Source organism: Canis lupus, chromosome 10, assembly GCF_048164855.1.
Source record: "Canis lupus baileyi chromosome 10, mCanLup2.hap1, whole genome shotgun sequence".
Taxonomy (NCBI): Eukaryota; Metazoa; Chordata; class Mammalia; order Carnivora; family Canidae; genus Canis; species Canis lupus.
This window is the reverse complement of record NC_132847.1, coordinates 22362153-22385655: the sequence shown is the minus strand read 5'-3', so window position 1 is coordinate 22385655 and position 23503 is coordinate 22362153. Positions and strand designations below refer to the sequence as shown.

Here is a 23503-nt window from a genome sequence, read left to right as displayed (position 1 = left end):
TTTTTCCCTTTTTGAAAACCGATGTCTACAAGTTCAGAACTAAACACGTTTGCTCACACACGGCCAGCACTTGTCCTTAAATTCTTCTGGAATGATTTGAGTTGAGAGGTGAAGCTTGGTGTATATTTAAGATCAGCCTTTTTAAAGACTTAGGAGATGGGAAGACTCACACATGTCTCTGTTGGGAGGACAATGGACAGAGGATGAAAAGATCTGAATAACTCACATGTGTAGATGGAGATTCTTTGGGGAAAACACCGTGATCTTTCAGCTCTAGTAAGAATTTTTTAGAGGAAATTTTAATGATTTGTATTGAAGAATAGTATGATTTCTCCTGGTGAATATGACTGTGTAATACCAAGGTAGTGAGCACGTGGACTCAGAGCAAAACCTCAATCCCAAATGACCTTGAAGATCTCATAGTAGAGGATAGGAAGGATAAAATATTTTCTTAAAAGGAAGTGAGGAGGAGATTTTTCCTCCTCTTCTTAAGACCACAGTGCAGTGTGTGCAGACAATGATGTATATTTGACAAACTAGAATAACCTTTTTTTTTACTTAAAAAATTGGAAGATTTTTAAAAATTTGAATTTCAAGAAAACTGAAGCTTACTACTTTGGGCACTGTAGCGAATGAGTTTCCATATATGTAGTATGGGGAAACTTTTTCAACCAGTAAGTTCAGGGCTGCTACCCCTATTAAGCTACAACCTCAGACTGCTGGACTTGGTTATGTAATTTAACTTATAGGATTACATGAAGTGAGAGCTTATATATGATGGACTCTGCTCTTTAGAAAGCTAAGGTACTTCTTAAAGAATTAAGAAATGGTCCTTTTGTGTTTGAAAAGTATTACATATTCTTTGTAAGATTCTATATAATACAGAAATACAACATAGAATGTCCTTTTTACTCTTTGGTAAAATTGTCAGGGGTAGTTCCTGAAGATAAAGCAGATGGTACTGAGAGGAGTCTCACCCAAGGGTAATGAAGGATGATGTAGATTCTTTTGTCTCATGTTTTTATGTGTCTACTTTTAATGATTTGTGTAGGAGAACAGATTTTTTGTCATGGCACAATGTTTTAGATTCTTGGGCCCTGAAGTTTAAAGCAATAGGAAAAATTAGGATCAATCAAGAAAGTAGCTTTGGCAATGATGGCTCACAGCTTTTGTTTCAGCAAAAAGAATTTTTCAGAATCATCAAGCTTGGCTATAATAAAAAATATGGACAATAACAAGTATTGGTGAAGATATGGAGGAGTTAGATTTTTAATTACAGTGCTGATGGGAATATACAATGATATGTAGATCAGATTCTAACTGCTTTAGAACACAGTTTTGACAGTTCTTCAAAAAGTGTACCTGTATGACCCAGCAATTCCACTCCATTCCACTTAGGTATAAACCCAAGAGAAATGAAAACATGTCCACACAAAAACTTATAGGTGAATGTTCACAGTAGTATTATTTGTATTATCCAAAAAGTAGAGACAACCCATATGGTCATTAACTGATGAATAGATAAATAAAATGTAGCATATGCATACAATGGAATAGATTCAGCTATAACCAGGAATGAAATCCTGATACATGCTGCAGTATCAATGAACCTAAAAAATATACTAACTGAAGAGAACCAGAGACAAGAGTCCACAAATGTGATTCCATTTATATGTGAAATGTCTAGCATATGCAGATCCAAAAAGACAAAATACAAAAAAAAATTTTTAATTTTAAAAAGGACAAAATACATAGATTAGTGACTACCAGAGTCTAGGGGTGGAAGGAATGGGAAAATGCCTGCTGAAGGGTCCAGGTGTCTTACAGATGATGAAAATGCTCTAGAATTGTTTGTGGTAATGGTTGTACACCTCTGTGAATATAGTAAAAGTCATTGAATTGTGTACTTTTAAAGAGTGGATTTTATTGTATGTGAATTATATCTTAAGTATAATTTCACTCATCCCCAGAATCATTAGGATGAAAAGATGTCATTTTAAAGATTATAGGAAATGTGTTTCAGTGTTTGGGCTCTGTTTATCTAAAATAGGAGACTTAGTCTTGAAACTCAGTTTACTAAACATTGTTTAAATGAATTATTTCACTTCACATTTATCTTCTTTCTGAAACTTATCAGGGATAAATTATTTGAGGGTGACTCATGCTGGAAACTGAAATTAGATGAATAAAAAATCAACCTAGTAGTTTCTTTTTTTTTCTGTTTTTTTTTTTTCCAGAACGAAGATGATAACCGAGCCAATGACAGCAAGAAACCCAAAACAGAGGACAAGAATTCAGCAGGTCACAAGCCATCCAGCAACAGAGAGTATGTCCCCAAAACATGTTACATGTGTGTTAAAATGTGTATGTTGTTTGCCAGTGGGTACTTTCTAATGTGTTCTGAGAATGTTCCTCTCAGTAAGTGTATGTCATATGCATGTATACATTTACATAGACCAACGAGATGGGAGCTTTTGCTGTCAGCTAACAGGGATAGAAAGTTTTTAACATTCAGTCTCTCCTTCCTTTCTTCTTGTAGTGAAGTAGGATTGAGTAGAGGCTAAGAGTTCAAGTAAAGCTTTACCACTTTCTAGTTAGATGACAAGCTTATCTCTATCTGTCCAGAGGCCAGTTTCCAACTTAGGAATTTCATATCTTCATCATTCCTCTTCTCATTCACATAACCAGGATTTATGGAATACTTGCTGTGTGGCAGGCCAGCATTTAGGTGCTGGGTGTACGTACAGCCAGGGAGTGGAAAACAGAGATGATGTCTGCCCTCAACTTTGTTTTGTTAGAAACCATGTGTCCTAGTACTCAGGGAGAAACAGACTTGTTTTGAGAGCAGGCAAAGAGAAAAAGAAAAAAAAAAATCTATCACCCCTATATGACTTGGTGGAAAAGTGAGAGCATTTGTTTGGTTTGGCAGGTCATCTAAGCAAAGTGCTGCAAAAGAAAAGGATTTGTTGCCGTCTCCTGCTGGGCCCGTTCCTTCAAAAGACCCCAAACCAGAGCATGGCTCTCGGAAGAGGACTATTAGTCAGTCATCATCATTAAAGTCCGGTGCTAACAGCAACAAAGAGAACAGTGCGAGCAGCAGGAACAGCTCCTCCACATCCAAGCAGAAGAAGACTGAGGGGAAGACCTCCAGTAGCTCCAAGGAGGTCAAGGTGAGGCGTTGGGACTCTGAGCCTTCTGAAAAGTACTCTCATTGCCACAGGAATTCTCCAAGGTGACACTGCTTTGACAGTCTTGTAAAGCTCTCATTAAATTTATAGACCTGTGCATTTTTGCTCTGAGAATGTCATAATCTTGATAATAAATGTACGGGGTTGGTCTGAGACTGTAAAAGCAATGTTTCACCTGGCCACGTGCATACTAATTAAGACAGAAACCCTTAATTGGAAAAGTTGGTTTTGGAAGAAAGTAGTTGATACTGATCTACTTATAAATTACTCCAGTTGTTAGGATCGAGTTGTCTGTGGCTTGAAATTGGCTTCAGATTCTTTAGAATTAGATTTTACAAGCAAGTGTATTACACAAAGTGAGAAAGTAACCAATTTGGCTTAGATTCGTGAAACAGAGAAAATTCTTTAGCTGAGGTAGCACGGGAACTATTTCCAGGGCATGATCATAATGTAGAGGAATATTCTTCATATTTATGGATGGAGAATTGGATCGCAGAAGCTTTTTCAGGGGTCTGTTTTATTAGATTCTCACTCTCGCTTTGTTTTCTCGGTTATTTGCATTTCTAAACCGTTTTGATCAGGAGCAAACGCTCCAACAAAACTAGGAAAATACGTAGTTTTTGTTTTTTTTTTAAGATTTTATTTATTTATTCTTGAGAGACAGAGACACAGGCAGCAGGAGAAGCAGGCTCCATGCAGGGAGCCCGACGCGGGACTCGATCCCGGGTCTCCAGGATCACGCCCTGGGCGGAAGGCGGCGCTAAACCGCTGAGCCACCCGGGCTGCCCGAGTTTTAAGAATAGATTTTTAAGAATTCACTGGGTTGTTATTTGTGACTTGAGTAAGCAAAGTTTTGAGAGTTGAAAAAAATTGATCATTAAATATAGTTACTCATGCTTATTAAGTGTGGTAGTTTAAGTCTTTTAGATTGAGTTGATTTTAATTATGAACAGTGGCTCAAATTGAGATATACAGATGACTTTTTCTCCAGGTAGACACCCTTCTCTAGTAGCTTAGAGAGTTAGTCCTAGTGTCCTTAAGGAACTTAAGTGTCCTTGTGGTCTCCTTCACCGTCCTAGTTCTGTGTCTGCTTGCTAATTGGCTTTCTCTATTTTCCATCCTTTACCTGTAGGATTTCTCCCTCTCCCTCTCTCTCTCTCTCTCTCTCTCTCTCTCTCTCTCTCTCTGTCTCTCTCTCTCTGTCTCTCGATTTATTTGAGAGAGAGAGAGAGTACCCAAGTGGGGGCAGGGGAGAGTGAAGTTCAAACAGACTTCCTGCTGAGTGCAGAGCCCATTATGGGGCTCAATCCCACAACCCCGAGATCATAACCCCACGCTGAAATCAAGAGTCAGAGGCCTCACTGAATCACCCAAGCACCATCCCCCCACTCCTCTGCTTTTAAATGTATTCTTTAAATGAGCTCACCTGTTCATTTGGCTTTTGCGATCTCACAGGTAAAACTGTCTCCCTTTATTGGCTTGTCAGGTCCTTGAAAGCAGGGATTTGTATCTTGTTCTAGGTTTTCTCCATTTTCTGACTTAATAGGTAATCAGGAAATATTTGTTGGATCAAATGTAGTTATTTGGTACTCTGTTATTGACAATATAAAATATAGGCACTGACTACTTTGATTTCAACATCTTAGGGCATGTAACTGTTAGAATGTTTTTTTGAGATTTTATTTATTTATTCATGAGAGACAGAGAGAGAGAGGCAGAGACACAGGCAGAGGGAGAAGCAGACTCCATGCAGGGAGCCCGACGTGGGACTCAATCCCGGGTCTCCAGGATCACACCCTGGGTTTAGGCAGGTGCTAAACCGTTGAGCCACCCAGGCTGCCCAACTGTTAGAGTTGTTAATGTTAGTTTTGGCAATTTCCAATTTAGGCAATTACATATGGGTTTATTAAGGAAGAATCTATAATTTAGTTGGAAAATACGTTTTTTCTTATTTTAACTAAAGAAAAATTAGGTAATATGGAAAACCAAAATTACATATACTTTTTTTTTTAAATTTTTATTTATTTATGATAGTCACAGAGAGAGAAAGAGAGAGAGGCAGAGACATAGGCAGAGGGAGAAGCAGGCTCCATGCACCGGAGCCCAATGTGGGATTCGATCCCGGGTCTCCAGGATCGCGCCCTGGGCCAAAGGCAGGCGCCAAACCACTGCGCCACCCAGGGATCCCACATATACTTTTTATCTTATGTTCTCTACATAGTCATATTATCAAATATTCAAAATATGTTGGCATAAAGTTGTTCATTACAGTCTTTTATGTTCTTTTTTTCTTTTATGCTCTTGATATCAGTAACATCTCTACTTATATTCCCCTTTTATTCTTTTTTTTTTCCCTTTTATTCTTAATATTAGTTCTGTATGCCATTTCTCTTTTTCCTTGATCAGGCTCATCAGAAGCTTATTTTACTTGTCTTTTCAAAAAATAGCCTTTGTTTTTGTTGATTCTGCATGGTTTATTTTTGTTTTCTATTTCATTAATTTATTGTCTTGATGATTTCCTTAGTCTTTCTTTCTGCTCTACTGTTCTATTTACTGACTCCTAAAAAGATGGATACTTAGCTCATTAATTTTTAAATTTTATATATATATATATATATATACACACACACACATATATATATATATATATATATATATATATATGGAACCTGGTTCCTTTTCAGATTTTTAAGCACAGGAGTAAAATTAATTTTATATTAATTGGGTTTTTAAATGTTGAAACATTCATGCATTTATAGGATAAATTCTGCTTATTTCTGGTGTTTTATTGTGGGAAAATGTGTATAGGAAAGCAGTTGGAAAGACAGGATCAGTCCCTGCATAAAGGGCTATGTAGATAGAATACAGATTAAGAAAGTGGCTAGCCTTTTAAAATGTGACAGACCTGGATTTAAAAGCCACATTCCAGGAATGCCACTTAAAAGCTGTTTAAACTTGGCTAAGTTACCCTCCTTTGCATTGCTCTTTATTCTGTCCCAATAGCAGTATGCATTCCAGAGGGTTGTGGAAGGGTTTAACCACTGTGCCCAATATGCAGTTAACTTACTGTCAGGTAGGCAGGCAGTAAGCATGGATTAAGTGTTAGATCTTATTATTGCTGTTTTCATTGACCAATAATTTTCAGTAAATTTTGTCTTAAGCAATACTGCTATTGTGATAGTAGGTTTGTGTCTTCCTTATGTTTTTATTTTTTATTTTTTAAGATCTTATTTATTCATGAGGGACCCAGGGAGAGAGAGAGAGAGGCAGAGACACAGGCAGAGGGAGAAGCAGGCTCCCTGCAGGGAGCCCGATGTGGGACTCGATCCCAGGACTCCAGGATCACACCCTGGGCTGAAGGCAGGTGCTAAACCGCTGAGCCACCCAGGGATCCCCTTCCTTATGTTTTTAAATAGTGTCTATTTCAGTGTCTGGTACATAGTAGATCTCTGCTATTATTATTATCATTATTATTTTTATTTTTATTTCACACATATGAACCAAGGAAAGCTTTATTTATTAAAATTTTGAGAACAGGGACAAAGTATTTTCTTTTGTTTTAAAATATTTTATTTATTCATGAGAGAGACACAGAGAGAAAGGCAGAAACATAAACAGGGAGAAGCAGGCTTCTCACAGGGAGCTCGATGCAGGATTCGATCCCTGATCTGAGATCATGCCCTGAGCCAAAGGCAGGCACTCAACAGCTGAGCCACCCAGGTGTCCCAGACCTCTAATATTAGAATGAATATTTTTGGTTATATAAAGTGGACCCATTCTGTTAAAAGGGTTTTTACATTCTGAATTTTAAAAATTCTGTAACAAGGAAATTAAATACTAAAGGCAGTGGAATTTTGTTTCCTTTTACTAGTGGTTCAAGAAATATTTTCAGTTTAATATTTATCACCTCCGAATTCAACATTTTATATTTTCGATGTTATATGTTTCTTTGGTCAGGAAAAGGCTCCAAATAGCTCCTCTAACTGTCCTTCATCTACACCAACTCCTGATGCTTCTAAGCCTCGGAGAACAAAGCTTGCCTTTGATGACAGGTGAGAGAAATGTTTTTTATGTATTGAAGAAATCATCCCAGTCAGCATATAAGAAACTCATTTAAATTTCTATCAGTGACCAGAAGAATTCATACTTGTGTTGTGATCCCCAGAACATTTGGATTTTAATTTGAAAGGCACCCGGTAGTCCAAGTATTGCTCCTTTAACTGAACTTCATGACTCAAGGGGGATGTGAGTAACATGACTTCATGTAGAACCTGACTCCTCCTACCACTGTTCAAGATGGGGGCTTTCTTAAATAAGGAAGAGCAGTGTTGAGGTTTTCCTCCATTTCGTAAAGAGGTTATTTCCCTTACCCACATTCCATTTATTCCAAAATTTTCAAACAACTTAGCATTTAATACTAGGGAGCTTGATTTCTCTTTTCCTAAGGTAGAAAATTTGCCAGTTGGCCAACAGGAGTTATGCTCCTAACCCAATAAAAACATTTGTCAGAAAACATGGAACTAAATGTTTAGTGGTAGGTCATCTTCTTTACTTGAGGACATGAAAACTGAGGGATGCTAAGACTAAAATGAACAAGCAATATGGAAATATTTACCATTTTTATTTACTATAAAAATTTACATTGCAGAAATTATTCAGCAGACCATTATTTACAAGAAGCAAAAAAGCTAAAGCACAATGCAGATGCATTGGTATGTAAACATTCTCACATTTGTTTAATCAAATTAACTTAAATTCTCATTTGTTGTTTGTGTTCCCATAGTACCTCAGTGTATCTCTCATTACCTTTATTCTCCTTTCTTCAGTCTGATAGGTTTGAGAAAGCTGTATACTATCTTGATGCTGTGGTATCTTTCATTGAATGTGGGAATGCATTAGAGAAAAATGCTCAGGAATCCAAATCCCCATTCCCTATGTATTCAGAGACAGTGGAGCTCATCAAGTAAGTGGGAAAACTTGCTGCCCCGTCATTGGCACTATTATTTCTTTGGTTCATTTTGGAAGGGGCTGACAGAGCTGTATACAGTAAAGCTATGGAGGGTCTTAATCCTTTCTTGTCCTGGGATAAGGAGAACCAGATACTTCAGTGGGTATTTTTGCCTTTGTTTAGGTTGGGTTCTAACGTTCTGAGGACTAAGGAAGTCCTAAGATCAAGGTGAAGTACTGTGTTTTGTATCATTTGTTGCTCTAACTCACAGATACACTATGAAGCTAAAGAATTACTTGGCACCTGATGCTACAGCTGCAGATAAAAGGCTCACAGTACTTTGGTAAGTGTTGTGTCCTAGCCTCTGCTAGATGACCAGCTGTTCCCTGGGAAATTTTGCTGTTTGTGCCCTTCTGAAAGTTATTCTTGAATCAACCTTTCATAACCCAGGCATGAATCTATTCTTGATGGGTAAAGTAGAAAATAAGTCAAAATTCCTACTGAAAGATTTTAGTTGTTGTCAGCTCCGATCCATTATGCTCACGGCAGAAACATTGGGATCTGACCTTAGAACTCCCAGTGTCCCTTTTCTGGGTTCTTCTTTTGATATCTTGCTCCTTATTCACACGTAAGTGTGATAAGTACCTTTCCTTAGGGAGCAAATGTTGAGCTTGTTCAGAGTGAAGAATGTGGCTTGTTGGCTTGGTCCCAGGGAGATATTATCAGATCATTTGTTAAAAGTATTTATTCTACCTGGCACTGGGTTTAGCAACTGGGAACGTAGCTGTGGATAAACTGACATAGTCTTTTTTGTCATGGGATCTAGTGTCTGGTGTGAGGAGACACAAATTAAGTCATCACACAAGTATATGAATTCAGTACTTTTGAGAGAAAAGAATAGTAACTGTAAGAGTAAAGTGTAGGGACACCTGGTCTTCAGGTAGGGGGGATATGTGCAAGGGCTGGACAGTGGAAAGAAACTGGGAATGACTGAGGAATGAAAGAGAAGACCAGAGAGAAGGGAAAGGTAGGCAGTGGTGATCATGCAAGGTTTTTGTAAGCCATAGTAAGGTCCCCATATGTCACATCAGAGATGTACTATGCATAGTTGAGTTTCCTAGTTTTTGTTGTTTAATTTTAGATATTTAAAATTTGACATAGAGATTCTGCTTCTCAGTGATTTCTTTTAATGCATATGTTATGATATGTTGGTGTCTTGTGGATGAGGTTTTTATTTTTTATTGTCAGCAAATAGAGTAGCCCTGAGTCTCTTACCCTCCTTTGGGTGTGCACCGTAATAAACGCATCTTGCAGTTTTACCCGAGGGTTAGTGTCATTGACTTTATAGTATGTGTTCACATGAGCCAGTCCTGTATTCTTGCACAATACAAAAGTTGTCTGTGCAAATGTGGCCAGAGTCTGCTGTGCTGGTAAATAAGCTCCCTTTTCCATTGGCTAGCCTGCGATGCCAGTCTTTGCTGTATCTGAGGCTATTCAAACTGAAGAAGGAGAATGCTCTGAAGTACTCAAAGACACTGACAGAGCACCTGAAGGTAAGTGTGGAAAAGAGGAAGGGCCGTGGCCTAGGAAACAGATTGGTAGTCTCCTGTCCCAGCCCCAGAGTGCCTCTTCATATTTTGCCTACCACCGCGAGAGAGGAGCTACTGTTCACTAACTTTCACATGGGTTTGAGATTGCTCGGAATGTTTTTTCAGTGCACATACATCTGATTGTAGAATCTGTGTAGCCATATGCAGGGGCTCTTACTAATATTTCAGTAGATGTAACCTCTATCAGGAGACCTAGTTTCTACTTCGCAGATAGCATTCTGTTTTCACTACCACCCTTCCTTAGACTGTTGTATTAGTTTCCTAAAATGTCTAGGTTTTTTTCCTCACACCACCACAGAAATCTTAAAATCTGCCCCTGGTTCTGAGTTGGAGCCCTTCAGTGACTTACTGTTGCTTTTGCCATGTCAGGTATAAACTTCTTACCCTGACCTCAAACCATCGAGGTCTCTGTCTCTTGTTCCTTACCTCTGCCTAAGGGAAGCTGTATGGGTCACGTCCTTTCACAGCCTTTGCATATAGTATGACTCAGGTTTTGTCTGAGTGTTACGCATGCTTTAAGCCTTCTGGAACCCCCAGCTCTCACATCTTTGTCGCACATTTACACACACAGGCACACACTTTGTCTCGCTCTCAATGATTATACTTTGTGTTCTTAAATGTGTAAAGCTTCTTAAAGAGCAGTTTAGCCCATTGCTTTTAAATATATATAGTTCTTCAGGAGTCGTGTTTTTTTTTTTTTTAATTTAAGTACATTTTATTTTTCCACAGAATTCTTACAATAATTCTCAAGCACCATCACCTGGCTTGGGAACGTAAGTAAATTTTATTTTATAAAATATTTTTTTTGTGACAAAATTACTTGTTTTTGTGTAAAAGTGGAATGGATAGGGCCCAATTTCCAGAAATGGAAAGGTGACACTTTAAAAAAAAAAAAAAAAGAAAACCATCTCTAATAAAGTATTTTTTTAAAGTTTCATTTTTTTCTGTTTATTTTTTACTAAGTTATTTTTTACTAAGTTGAAAATATTGGTAATGAACATAGTTTTAGAAGGAGTAGAGAGGGGACATTTCATTTGTAGAAATATGAGTTTTTATGACAGCATTTGAGTCCTTCTTAGAGTTTAATTTCTACAGCTACTTGGGTTTTTATCAGTGAGCTTTATTTTACTCAAGTCTTGACACTGCCAGAAATTAGTAACAGTGGTGCAGTTATGGTTTCTCCTCCATCCCACATCACCCCCTAAAGGAGGAAAATTACCATGACAGCTTTTGGGTTGTGATTTTTTTCTGTTCAGTTATTATTTTTATGTTAATTGACTTTCTGTCTTTGCCCTTGTGTATTTTCCTAACCAAATTTATGGTGCCAAAAGTGAAGATAAAAAACTATTCATAACAAATCATTTTTGTCCCCCCAACTTTTGTTTCATTTTCCTTTTTTTTTTTTTTTTTTTTATGGCCTTGGACATTTCCACAAATTTTAGTACTGCTGAAATGAACCTGTCAGATTTCAGCATGTATTTCTTAGAAATATTTGACAGGAAGCTTGAGATAACGGCAGTTGATTGAAAAAGCTGTACCTCTTTGTCAGCTTTGAGTAACTTGGTTAAACAAGGAAAGTACCAGAAATAATGGAATCAAATTAAGATGTTCCTGTCTACCACAATTTTCTTGTGTTAAATTGCAAATTCCATCCAACTTGCTACAAAACAACTTGAAAAGTACCTAGTTACATGCCAGAATAGAGGAAAAGTGTGTCGAGCTGGGAGTGAGGTGATCTAGCTTCTAAGCCTTGGAACTACTGCTATCAAGGTGTGTGACTTGTCATTTCTTTGTCGTCTTTTGTTCTTTTGCCGTTGTGTCCTTCATTAAAACAAAGAGTCTAGACGTGATGATTCACTGTGGGCTTTAGTGAGCCTTATAAGTGTTTACTGAGAAGAAATTGTACTTCTCTGGGAACTCTTCTGGTTTAAAAGAATCTTTAAATTGTAAAAGCTTTCATGGAAGAAGAGCCTGTAGAACATTGGTTTCATCCTATTCACCATATTCGTATGAATAAGCTTCCTGTTTCTCTGTGTGTAGCAAAGCCGTTGGGATGCCTTCCCCTGTTTCTCCAAAGTTGTCGCCAGGCAATTCAGGAAATTATTCTTCAGGGGCCAGTAGTGCTTCAGCAAGTGGTTCTTCAGTGACCATTCCACAGAGGATCCACCAGATGGCAGCCAGCTATGTTCAAGTTACATCTAACTTTCTCTATGCCACGGAAATTTGGGACCAAGCTGAACAGCTTTCCAAAGAGCAGAAAGGTAGGAAGGTCTCTAGAGAAACTTTGAAGGATGAAACTGTTAAAGGAACTTTTATGATCTACGTAAATAAGAGTCTGATTTGCATTTGGTTTATTATGTAGTCTAGAGTTGGCGGTAAAGAGTTTCCTAATCATCATTGCTTACCGGTCATACTATATGTACTGAATTTAGTCAAAAATATCTTTCACTGTACCAGTGACACACACTAAACTTAAAAATAGCTTTTTCCGGGATCCCTGGGTGGCGCAGCGGTTTGGCGCCTGCCTTTGGCCTAGGGCGCGATCCTGGAGACCCAGGATCGATTCCCACGTCGGGCTCCCGGTGCATGGAGCCTGCTTCTCTCTGCCTGTGTCTCTGCCTCTCTTTCTCTCTCTGTGACTATCATAAATAAATAAAAATTAAAAAAAAAAATTAAAAAAAATTAAAAAATTAAAAAAAATAGCTTTTTCCCTAAGACACATATGCCTTTGTTCTGGCATGTTAAGTGCAATTCCAATTATAAGAGTAATAAAATATATGTTCTACTCTAGGATGGTAAACAGTAAACTTGGCTTAGGCGTAGGATTATGTGCAGACATCTTGTATATGTGAGATATTTAATATATAGGAAAGCACATTCAGGGGCACCTGGCTGGCTCATTCAGAGAAGCGTGTGACTCTTGGTCTCAAGGTCGTGAGTTCAAGCCCTAAGTTGGGTGTAGAGATTACTAAAATAAAACTTAAAAAAAAACAAACACAATCATATTGGATTTTTAAGTGAATTAGAAAACCTATATGATAAAGGAGACCACAAAAAAATCAATTTCTAACCACCAGGGCACCCCAACTATACTGGATTTGAAATTTAAAATAATAAGTAAACAGAAGATCCCAGGTAAAAGTACTATATAAACACCATTTTATTTTCGTCATTGTTAGTAGCAGATGTGTGTGTGTGGCAGCTATTCAGGTAGATCTTTTGTAGAAAAACACGATACTAGTAAATCAAGTGTCTTTTTTTTTTCACAGAGTGCATTTAAATATTTATAATATAAACAGGTAATCACATGAAGGTGAAAGATTCCTATTCCTAAAGAAGGAAAATAGTGAAAGGTAGAAGAGGAACCCCAACATCTAACAGAAAATCCTGTTTCTCCTTTCCTAAAACTGTATTGCTCAGGAAAAGTTACAAAGCAGAAATTCTAATTAAATCACTCCTGCTTTATTTTCCATTTTTCTCCTTGATGCCAGTTTTCTAGGCTAATTTTTCCTTTTTAAAATATTCTTTTTTATTTTTACTTTTTTGTATGGTACTTTTCAGATGTTGACAACAGGAAAAATAATGGCATAACAATCCCCGTGCACCTTTCATTCAACTTCAGCTTTAGCAACGCATTTTGCTAATCTTGTTTCATCTCTTTCTTTCTGAATCATATTTTTCTCCCTGCCCCCCAGAGTATTTAAAGCAAATATCAGTTATTGGTGATGTTTCACCTGAATATACTTAGGTGTATGCATCCTTGGGTGATAAGGATTTTTCAAGAAAGTGATTGCTGTGCCTTTAACACAGTCACCAAAATTAACAGTAATTCCTTTCTCGTACCTGGTCTGCCATCCAGTTTCCCTATTGTTGCAAATACACCTATTTTTTCCCCCCTTTCCAGTTCTGTGTTTCCAACAGGATCCAAACATTCCTTCATCAGTCTCCAAAGTCTGTCTTCTTCCTCCAGTTTTTGGTGTTTGAGGGGACAGGGCGCTGCGCCATTTATTTTGAGGAGAAAATGAGTCATATTGTGATTTGACTGACTCCTTCCTTATAGTATCATTTAGCTTCTCCTCTGTCCCCCTTATTTCCTTCATACTGATAGTTTTATCTTGAGATTTGATTAGATTCATTATTTGAAATAACATTTCGTAGGTGGTCCTCTAGATTGCCAATTATATGATACTATGAGGCGTGTAATGAATACTTACCTCTTGTTTAGTGATAGTAAGATTCGACCCCTGATACAATTCAGGAGGTTTCAGCCTCATCAATTTGATGTAAAATTCCCCATTAAACCTTAATTTAGGTTTTAGCATTGATTGATGGTCATTTCCTACATCCATTATTCCATTAGGAAATAGGAATTTTCAGAATGCCTGGGTGGCTCAGCCGGTTAGGCATCCAGCTCTTGATTTCAGGGTTGTGAGTTCAACCCCCACATTGGAGCCTACTTAAAAAAAAAAAAAGGAAATTGGAATTTTCTATTCTGATACTGCATCTGCATTTATTATCTGGAATTCTATAAAGAAGACCCTTTTCTCTTCAATTCCTTGATTGCTTCTTGGATTATTTGAGTAGGCTGAGGTCTTTATCATGAGAATGACCCCCTTTTCTCTGCACGTATAAAAACTCCTTACTGTCTGAGTTCTACATGGGGATCAAATGTTAGGATACTGTCGTTCCCTCCTCCTCTTCTGCACCCACCTCACGTGCAGATCAACCTATATTTGTTCAAATAGGAAGAATCCTTTGATCTCCATCCTTTACATTTTTAAATTATACTCTCTAAGATGTGGGATTTAATTTATCAGTGTTGCATGGTATATGATTACAGCAGAAGGTTTGGGGACAGACTGTCATAAAGGAGCTCTTAGGGATGGAGAAACGTACAAAGAATCTCCTCGTTTCTTGTACCACTCACTTCTTACACAAAAACAGTACACAGGGGCACCTGGGTGGCTCAGTGGTTGAGCGTCTGCCTTTGGCTCTTGTAATGATCCCAGGGTTCTGGGATCAAGTCCCATATCGGTCTCCCTGCAGGGAGCCTGCTGCTCCCTCTGCGTATGTCTCTGCCTCTCTCTCTATGCCTTTCATGAATAAATAAATAAAATCTTTTTTTAAAAGAAGTACACAGACTGTTTGGAGTAATAGTACAATATATACATTGTCTCCACTTTAGTAATGTTTACTGCATACTAGCAATTGATAATTTCCATCAGTAGAATTCCATTTTTATATATAACAATTCCTAACCATACAGTCTGTTTGAAACATTTCATGATTACAGGAATAATAGAACTTGAAAGAGACTAGGGAATGGTTTGTTCTGAAATATGGATGGGCATCATATAGTGCAGGAGGGAGTGGTTTTTTTACTTCATTTGACTATTTATAATCTAGACTAAAATTTTAAAAGCAGTGGTTCAGGAGAGTGTGTGCATCATTTAATGACTGTTTTTGATTTTCTAGAATTCTTTGCTGAACTGGATAAAGTGATGGGCCCTCTCATCTTTAATGCGAGCATCATGACAGACCTAGTTCGATACACCCGGCAGGGACTGCACTGGCTTCGCCAGGATGCCAAGTTGATATCTTGAACTGAACACATTCTCGTTGCCTCTGATTTTCTCCACAACACTGTGTCACATCACGAAGGAAAACTGCCATAACATGCCACCTAGTCGACACTAAGAATGAGGAATGGTTTTCTCCTCCCTGGTTCATGTGTTCTTGTTATTTATGACCCAAAGCCATGATGTCAGTTGAGCCCTTTAATATTCCCAATATGAAAAATTATTTAAATGTTTTTAAATCTGCAGCACATTGATAAGATGGTTTTGGTGATCTGTAATAAGATTGAAATTCCAATTGCAATTTATAACTGATCAATTGAAATTCTATTTATTTTAATTTTTTTAAGTTCCCAGATTGGGGCTAGCTTAAAACTTAGTAGTTTCTGCCTATAAATTTACTCTGTTGAAAATTTAGCGTAAATTTAATGTAGGCATTTTTATTTATATACTTGGGGAGCTTTGTTACCTAATGTCTTTTTGTGGTAGCTCTTCTAAGAGTAAGAGTGGGTTCATCTAAAATATGGACATGTTCTTTCTACACCTACTACCTGATATTATTTTAAATCTTAACTACAATTTTATTGCAGAATTTATGCTTAGTATTAAGGATACTCTTCTACACATGAAAAATCATTTAAATATGAGAAGATGGCATTCTACAGATAGAAGATGAAATGTGTCTGATTTGGTATGCATTATTTCAAGAACTGTGAATGTGTTAATAACACTATAGCAATCACAAGGTGACTATATCTTGCATTTAATGCATTACAGAAGAGGGCAGGCAAACTTTCTAGGAGAAGGATATTTTGTAAAGGGTTTTGTAGATGGACAATCTTGAACTTCATGGATTTTATTAGAACCATGTGTTCTTTGTTGTTGCTAATAATTTGATGGTTAATTGAAAGAGAGTAAGTTACTGTGGAACGAAGGGTGATCCAGCTCCTGAGGGCTGCTGCCTTGATCTCTTTCAGTGATGATGTTTGAAGGGTTAAAGTTCTCTTCAGAATTCTTATTTTTAAAATGTTTTTGCCACACTAGATTATGGTGCTCTCATGGGAGCATACAGTGACAAATGCAGGAATGGGCTGGAGCTTTGCTGTGTGTGCTTTTGCTCTACAACTTACGGTTGTAATGCCTGAGGTAGAGATGAAGTTCTTCTTTTAAATCTGTCTTGTACTGACTCCTTTTGTACTATGAAGGCCCTCACCAGTGATTTATGTTTCTGATGATATCAGAAGATTCACACTAGGAAAGTACCTGTTTGGTTCATTGTTAGCTCTCTTGGGCAGGGGAGGGGAGCAAGAGTAGAGCCGAAGCCAACTCTGTTAGGAGTTGTATTTCAAAGTACCTTTCCCTGTAAGGTGCATATAGGAGTCAAAGGTGAGAAATGTACCCTCGATCATGCCCCGATCATGTGCCCCTATCATGTCTGGTGTGCCTTAAATCTTACCTTTGAATGAAAACTCTATGGATTGTTTACAGATGAAGTTTTACACTAGGACCAGATCACCTGTTACGGTTGGTCTTTGGCAGTAGTAATGTTAAATTCTCTTTTTTAATCTTCGTTTAGGGTCACATAAAGAGGAATTATTTCAGAAAAGTTAATGCTTTGGTTACATGACTTAGTCTGATTGGGTAATGCTGCTCCAAAAAAATAGTTTGTCCTTCTCCCCATTCCAAAAATGAATTAATCCAATCAGGAAAAACAAAAACAAAAAAAAAAAAGGATTGCCCTGCTATTCATAGATGGTTGCTAAAGCTTGAAATGGGAAAGAAAGGATAGAACTCCCAGGCCCAGTGGTGCAGTGAATCCTCTGTGTTTGAGTCTTTTGTACACTTATTTCTGAAGCTTGTGAACCTTCCTTGTCCTGTGGCTTCATATTTACAGAGCTTTTGTTTTGTTTTGTTTTGTTTTTTAACTGTTCTGTACCTCCGGCTGTTTTTGCATGTCACTGGGGATTGGAATCTAGAAATTATGCTGAAGTTAATCTTTTTCCCTTGGAGAAATTGCCTTTGAAATCTTTCTAACTTAATCTTACTAGTATGTTTTAGGAACAGTTTTCCTTAAGAAGACAACTTCTTGGTGATTAGGGTAGTTATTTGGTAAGAAACTTGCCCCTGTTAATCAAGTAGATGTATGTCCTGTCCTTCTCTGGTTGCTCTTACTCTGATTCCTTAATTTGCAGTGATATCTTAGAAATGGATAAAGTATCCTCCGAGCTTTTATGCTTTCAGCAACAGCAGCCAGTGGGGCACCTCTGAGTTCCAGCGTGTTCTAATCTCTTGTGTGTCCTGAAAGGCAGCAGGAGTGTTTCTGGGGTCACACTGATTTTTTGTTAAGACAATTTCCTGCATGTTTTATGGTGCTGTTCTAAGTTAATTCTCTCTAAAACTGTGTTAATTCTTATGGAATGAATTTTTTCAAGCTTTTCATTGTGGAGGGATTTTCCCACGATGGTAATGGGCAATGGATCAGAATCCTATCCTAAATAATTGAATTTTCAATGTAATAGTCTGTGGAAACACCACTCCCCTTCCTCTGTCCATCTCCTCAAAAGTTGTCTGTGTCTTCATCTGCTCCAGCACATACTTTGGATTCCCCTAATAGGCCACCATTCCTCCTTCCTCAATAGGTGTCTTCAGTGTTCTCGAACCATTTAAAACTGAATTTGACAAGTGGCTAAAAACTTTACTTCGTCTGAGACTTGTACTTTAATATATAGTTAATTATAGAAATAGCAACTATTTAAAAAAAATCACTCTGTTGACTGCTCTTTCCAACCACACTTGTATGCCAGGAGGCAGCAGCCTATACCACTGGACTTCCCAGGCAGCCAGTGAGCAGTTCTGCCCAGCCTGGGCTGGGCTGTGGGGGGCCCTCCCCTCCAAGCCATTCAGCTTCCACTGTCCAGCCGGGGTGCAGTCTGGCTGGGGAACACTCAGCCCAGTTCTTGCCTCAGTGCCACCTTCTCCTGGGCAAGGAGCCAAGAACTAAGTTTATAAGCAACAAGTACTTTAGATAAATCTTCGGCTTTAGTTGCCGAAGAGTGGAGAAGGTTGACCCTCACTGACGTAATTCTCCGGTGCAGAAGCAGTGTAGCGTAACGTGTGCACGTGCCCACACATGCCTGCGCTCTGGGTAGCTCTCCCCCTGGTGGATCCATAGGCACCTGGGCTGCACTTTGCATTCACTTGTGGCTTTACTAGACTCACTGTTGTTGTTGTTTTTTTAATTGTTGTTTGTTTCTTTTTATTAAAGAAAGATTTAATCAGCTAAATCAGACAAGCATCATTTTGTATTTAATGACAGAAACTTTGGGAAATTATCTTCATTGAGCGAGCTTGCATTGTGAAGCAAGAGCCTACAGAAGGCACCTGTTCTGAATGAAAGTTCCAGTTCTGGAGTCTGTGGCAGCACTGTGGAGCTCCAGAGCAGCCAGTGGTCGCTCCAGTCGGTGATGCCTCATTGTGTAGTGGAGAGGTATGCTGTGCGCTCTTCTAGGTGTGAGGGTATGCAGCTTTGGATTTTAAAATTATGTACACATACACACTTTATATATATGTATGTATGTATGAAAACATGAAATTAGTTTGTCAAAAATGTGTGTTTAGTATTTTAGCTTAGTGCAACTATTTCCACATTATTTATTAAATTGATCTAAGACACTTTCTTGTTGACACCTTGAATATTAATGTTCAAGGGTGCAATGTGTATTCCTTTTAGATTGTTAAAGCTTAATTACTATGATTTGTAGTAAATTAACTTTTAAAATATATTTGAGCCCTTCTGTAGTATAATAGGGCTCTTACAGGGTGGGAAGGATTTTCATTTTCCAGTTGCTAATTGAACAGAATGGCCTCATTATGTATTTGAATTATAGGAGTTTGCCTCTGGGTCCCAGGAACATCTAATGGGAATGACTGTTTTAGGCAGATTGTGATGATTTTTTTTTTTTTAAGCTAAGTAAATTGGGAAGCAAAGCATTTCACATTCATGTAGACTCCTATCACCCATATCCTCTAATTATGTGGAGCACAGATTTCATTTTGATTTCATGTATTAATGTGTTGGAGAGGCAGAATTTTTTCCAAAAATAAGTAATGCTGCACATCTAAGATTGCTATTCAGTAAAATTAAGAGAAGAGATAAGTATCAAACGATTTGGAGTATCCAGAGGAAGAGGCCAAGTTGGTCATGTTTTTTTGTGTGCTTATCTTTCCTGTACTCAGTAATGGAGAAATTCAGTTTAGACTTCTAGACCCTAGAACCAAGCTGGCAAGTGACAGGAAGTAAGTTATTACCAGTAGGTAAAGCAGATGCTGAGTCTCTTCATTTGAACCACATGGTTAATTAAAAAGAAGTCACTGTCTTTAGAAAAACAGTGAAAAATATCTAAATCTTTTCCTTTCAATGAAATCTGGTCACAGATTAAGAGCATTAGAGTTAAGTCTAAAACAAGTCTTCTAGATGTTTAAGCATCCTGAAATAGCAGCCTAAACATCATGTAATGAAGCTGACTTTGGGACTGTCAGCATTGACCTCTCCGTGCCACCATTGCTCAGCTAAGCATAAATTGCTATTCTTAAAAAAGAAACAAACAAAAAAGCTCTCTAAATGAGCATTGGGGAAAAAAGTTCCCACCCAGAAATTCTAGTGGTCTGCAGTTTTGACCTGTTACTGCTTCCATGTGGGGTTTCTTTTCAGCTTTTAACCACTGGAACTTTCTACCTGCTATGTTCCTCTCTGGAAAATACCTGTTTGGAAATGCTGCCTTTCATATCTATGCCATGGTTATCCATACTGTTGAGTTTGTTGTTGCTGTTCAAGAAGTGTCCCCATTTTATAACTTGATGCACACACCTGGCAAATCATTGACATGAGCGTTCAACAGTACTGGGGTTGGGAGGGGGGTGGGAGGGCTCACCAACAAAGCTGGCCCAATGGGCAATGCCTGGAAAGGCACTACCTTTGAGGACCAGATGTGAGGTTGGTTAGCGTGGTTATGGAAATTTCTATCTAGCCTCCGTTTTGATGGTTTTAAGAAATTTTGTATATGGAGGATGGAAATGCTTTATATATTTATTGAATCCTTTTATCTTATTTGAAATTAAAATTATTTGGTGAATAACAGTTTGATATTTGGGGAGGGTTTTGGAGGGGAAGTAATGTCACTGATAAAATAAAAGCCTTGTTGATTTTGCAGAAAGGTACTGTTACTGTCTGATAGGATGCCTTTGTTTTGTACATGATCCAAATCTTTGTTTTACATTTCTTTTATCCAAAATATTTAGGCATCTGACATTTTCAACCAAAATTTCAATTATATACTGTGATTTTTATTTGTTGCAATACATTAAAATTTCAGAGGTACTTTGGGGCTCAAAAGCTAGGATTTCTAAGTATGTGCATTTCACATAATAAAGCTGTTAATGGTGAGCAAAGTATTATATACTAACTAGATTTTTCCACATCTGTATAGTATATTATATGTATTTTGTGGTATTGAGATTATAGAAAGTTTAGAGTGTCAAACATGCGTTTAATGTGTATTTTTAAACAAATTTATGGCAATTAAAATATTTGGAGACAAGGGTATCACATTTCAATTTGTAAAGATCTTTTTAACTCTACTGTGTCATTAAGATGCTTTGTATAATGCCAAACCATAGCTGGAGAAACTAAGTTTAATAAATATCAAATAGATTTTCTGTATTAAAGTTTATAAACACTGTGCTCTTTAAACTTCTTCAACTCTTACTTTGCCTTTTCATGTAACTTCTGTTTTGTATCTTAGTGTCTGCTGGTAGCTACTCTGCTTGAGAAGTCTGGTCCCCCAGTCCACCTCTCATTTTCTGATTACAGAAATTCTGAACTTGCTGGCCATGAGTCCTTTTGCATAGATCAAAGTTCGCCCTATTCCAGCAGAAATCTTCAAAAAGTCTTTTCTGCTGTTCTTGGGGGCTTGGGCTTTTATTGTTTTTATTAAACTAGGTTTCTCGTGCAATTCTCTGCCTTCTCTTCAGTCCTAGACAAACTCGGGCACATCATCAGGTCGCACATGCCAACACTGCCCACCTTTGACACCTCACTGAAGAGTTCTGACACAGCGCAGGGCCAGGATTCAGAGCCACAGCTTGTGAATGTGCCAAGGCAGATCACATGGCTATTACTAAACTTTCATCTTTCAGTCGTCATGTTGTTTCTTAAATGTTCACTTCACTGTACTTTGCAGATTGAGAAGTCTGCTCTTAGGCAATGCTGGGTTGGTTTGTTTGTTCTTTCTTTTTCTGTAACATACAGAATGAATCATTTTCTCCTAAAAAGCTTGAATTCCAGACTGAAATTTTTGAGACATTTAATAGTATACATAGAAAAATAAACTCTAACAAAGTTTAGCAATGCATATCCACATAACATTCTAAGAAGAAACGGAAACCAGTTTAAAGCACATATCTGTCTTTAAATATTAAAAATACAAGATTGCTTCATTTAAGTGTCTCCAGCCAAAATGCAGTTAATCAATATTCCATAGAACGGAGCATTGTGGTAGGTAAGTGCTGTCCTCCTTTCCCCTGGTTGGACATCATTCCTGGGCCACACTTAGGGAACAGCGTCTTTTTCTAAAGGAAAAGAAAAGGTGGTTTTTAAGACAATGGTTTAGCAGTGCCCAGAGCCAGCCACCTCTGATGCATTTCCTGCCTCTGTTTGCTCTATCCAGCCTCAGGACAAACTGCAGAAAGGAAAAGCACCATTCTGGTGGTATCTGTATGGAGCTGTTCTTGGTTCTGCAGTCCTGGGGGATTTGCCATGGAGCTCCCCACTAAAGCCCAGGCAATCGCCAGCCCAGTTTTATTCTTAGGTCTGTGTGTGTGCTGCTCTTTCCTCTGCCCTGCTCTCAGGTTTGTAGAATACCTGCACAGCCTCGTGATACACTCAGAATCGTCCCGGCAGGAGGATCCAATGGGCCTTAGGGAAACCCCTCTCCAAAATGGGGTCATTCTCCGTGGCCTTCTCTTGGTTGAACTCAGTTCCATTATGGGGGAGCCATCTACCTGTAGGGCGAAGACCAATCAGCCTCAGGTATGGAAACATACACCCTCCCGCACACCCTGGGAAAAGGATCACCCCCAGGAGGCTGTAGACTCCAGAGCAGAGTCCCCCCCTCCCCCCAACCACAGTCTTTGCACATCCATCTCTTACCTGGTTCAACAGCAGCAAGCAGATCATGAGCACTGCAAAGAGTTTGAGGTGCCACATCTTGACTAATGGAGGTTGTTGGATCCCAAAATCCAGCGGCAGCTCCCACTTCCTTTTATAGAGTGAAATTCACTTCTTTTATGGTTGCCAAGTGAGATGGGGCAAAGTTTATATTTGCCATCAGGGTCAATTTAATAAGTTAATGTCTACCAGAAGAATGTGCTCAAGGCTTGCCTTTCAGGCACGTTGTATTTACTGATCCCTCATCTGGACTTTGGATGATGGTGTTGCTGGCTTGGACCCTTTCACCAAAAGTCAGCACAACCCCCTACTTACCTTTGAAAGCCACGTGAAGCCACTGAGGGAAACCAGGCACCTAGCCACATTTTGATTCCAAAATAGCTCAGTGAGATCACTGTAATCAAAATAGAATTCTCATAATGAGGTTGACCCCTTTCAGCCTTGTCTGGGAAAGAAGCACCAATCTCTTGTGTTGTAGGCAACTGGATAGGGCCTTACCTCCCCTCTGTGGGACGTTATGCCAGCCAAGTGTGATTGAACAGTGCCGCAGATCCCCCTTTTGTATAGATGGCCTGTCATGCTAGTTACCTGCTCCAGATCGTCTCCCTAGAAGAATGGACCCAGCTGTGGCAAGTTGAAAGTGTGATCTACCTGCCTTCTCCCAAGGGAAAGGCCATCATGAGTGGTGTGGGACTTGAACTGTGGGTGAATAGAATGAATGATAGTACTGGTGGATTCTTTGTTTTTAAAAATGTGAATGAGGAGTTAAGGAGCTCCTAAACCAGTGGGATTGTTTGATGGTGACAAGTCACAATGCAATCCTTGAATTATGGGCTCTCCTCCCAGTAGTTGGCTGGGGTCCCCTGTGGAGCATAGCCTTCTAGCAGCTTTGGGGAGCTAACGTAGGGCTGAACTTCAATCACTACAGCCCAAAACGTCCATCAACTTAAGTAGGA

The 23503-nt window shown here is 38.5% G+C and overlaps 2 protein-coding genes across 5 annotated transcripts in view; one reads left to right on the top strand and one right to left on the bottom strand.

Annotated features, from left to right (window-relative positions):
• The window catches only part of AFF4 (ALF transcription elongation factor 4), a 92928-nt gene extending 71873 nt beyond the window's left edge, over positions 1 to 21055 (top strand). For all 4 annotated transcript variants that reach the window (XM_072840991.1, XM_072840990.1, XM_072840988.1 and 1 more), the window contains 10 exons: positions 2238 to 2326; positions 2930 to 3170; positions 7146 to 7240; positions 7837 to 7900; positions 8015 to 8151; positions 8408 to 8479; positions 9596 to 9689; positions 10476 to 10519; positions 11787 to 12007; positions 15222 to 21055. In XM_072840991.1, the coding sequence (XP_072697092.1) occupies positions 2238 to 2326; positions 2930 to 3170; positions 7146 to 7240; positions 7837 to 7900; positions 8015 to 8151; positions 8408 to 8479; positions 9596 to 9689; positions 10476 to 10519; positions 11787 to 12007; positions 15222 to 15349 (1185 nt within the window). In that variant the 3' untranslated portion in view covers positions 15350 to 21055. The remainder of the gene's footprint in view (positions 1 to 2237; positions 2327 to 2929; positions 3171 to 7145; positions 7241 to 7836; positions 7901 to 8014; positions 8152 to 8407; positions 8480 to 9595; positions 9690 to 10475; positions 10520 to 11786; positions 12008 to 15221) is intronic.
• Positions 21056 to 21667: 612 nt separating this feature from the next.
• On the bottom strand, positions 21668 to 22868 carry LEAP2 (liver enriched antimicrobial peptide 2). The gene is made up of 3 exons (XM_072840998.1): positions 22530 to 22868; positions 22242 to 22381; positions 21668 to 21949 (listed from the first exon to the last, which is right to left on the bottom strand). The coding sequence occupies exons 1-3, from the start codon at positions 22584 to 22586 to the stop codon at positions 21913 to 21915; spliced, it is 234 nt and encodes a 77-aa protein (XP_072697099.1). The 5' UTR covers positions 22587 to 22868; the 3' UTR covers positions 21668 to 21912.
• Positions 22869 to 23503: the final 635 nt, after the last annotated feature.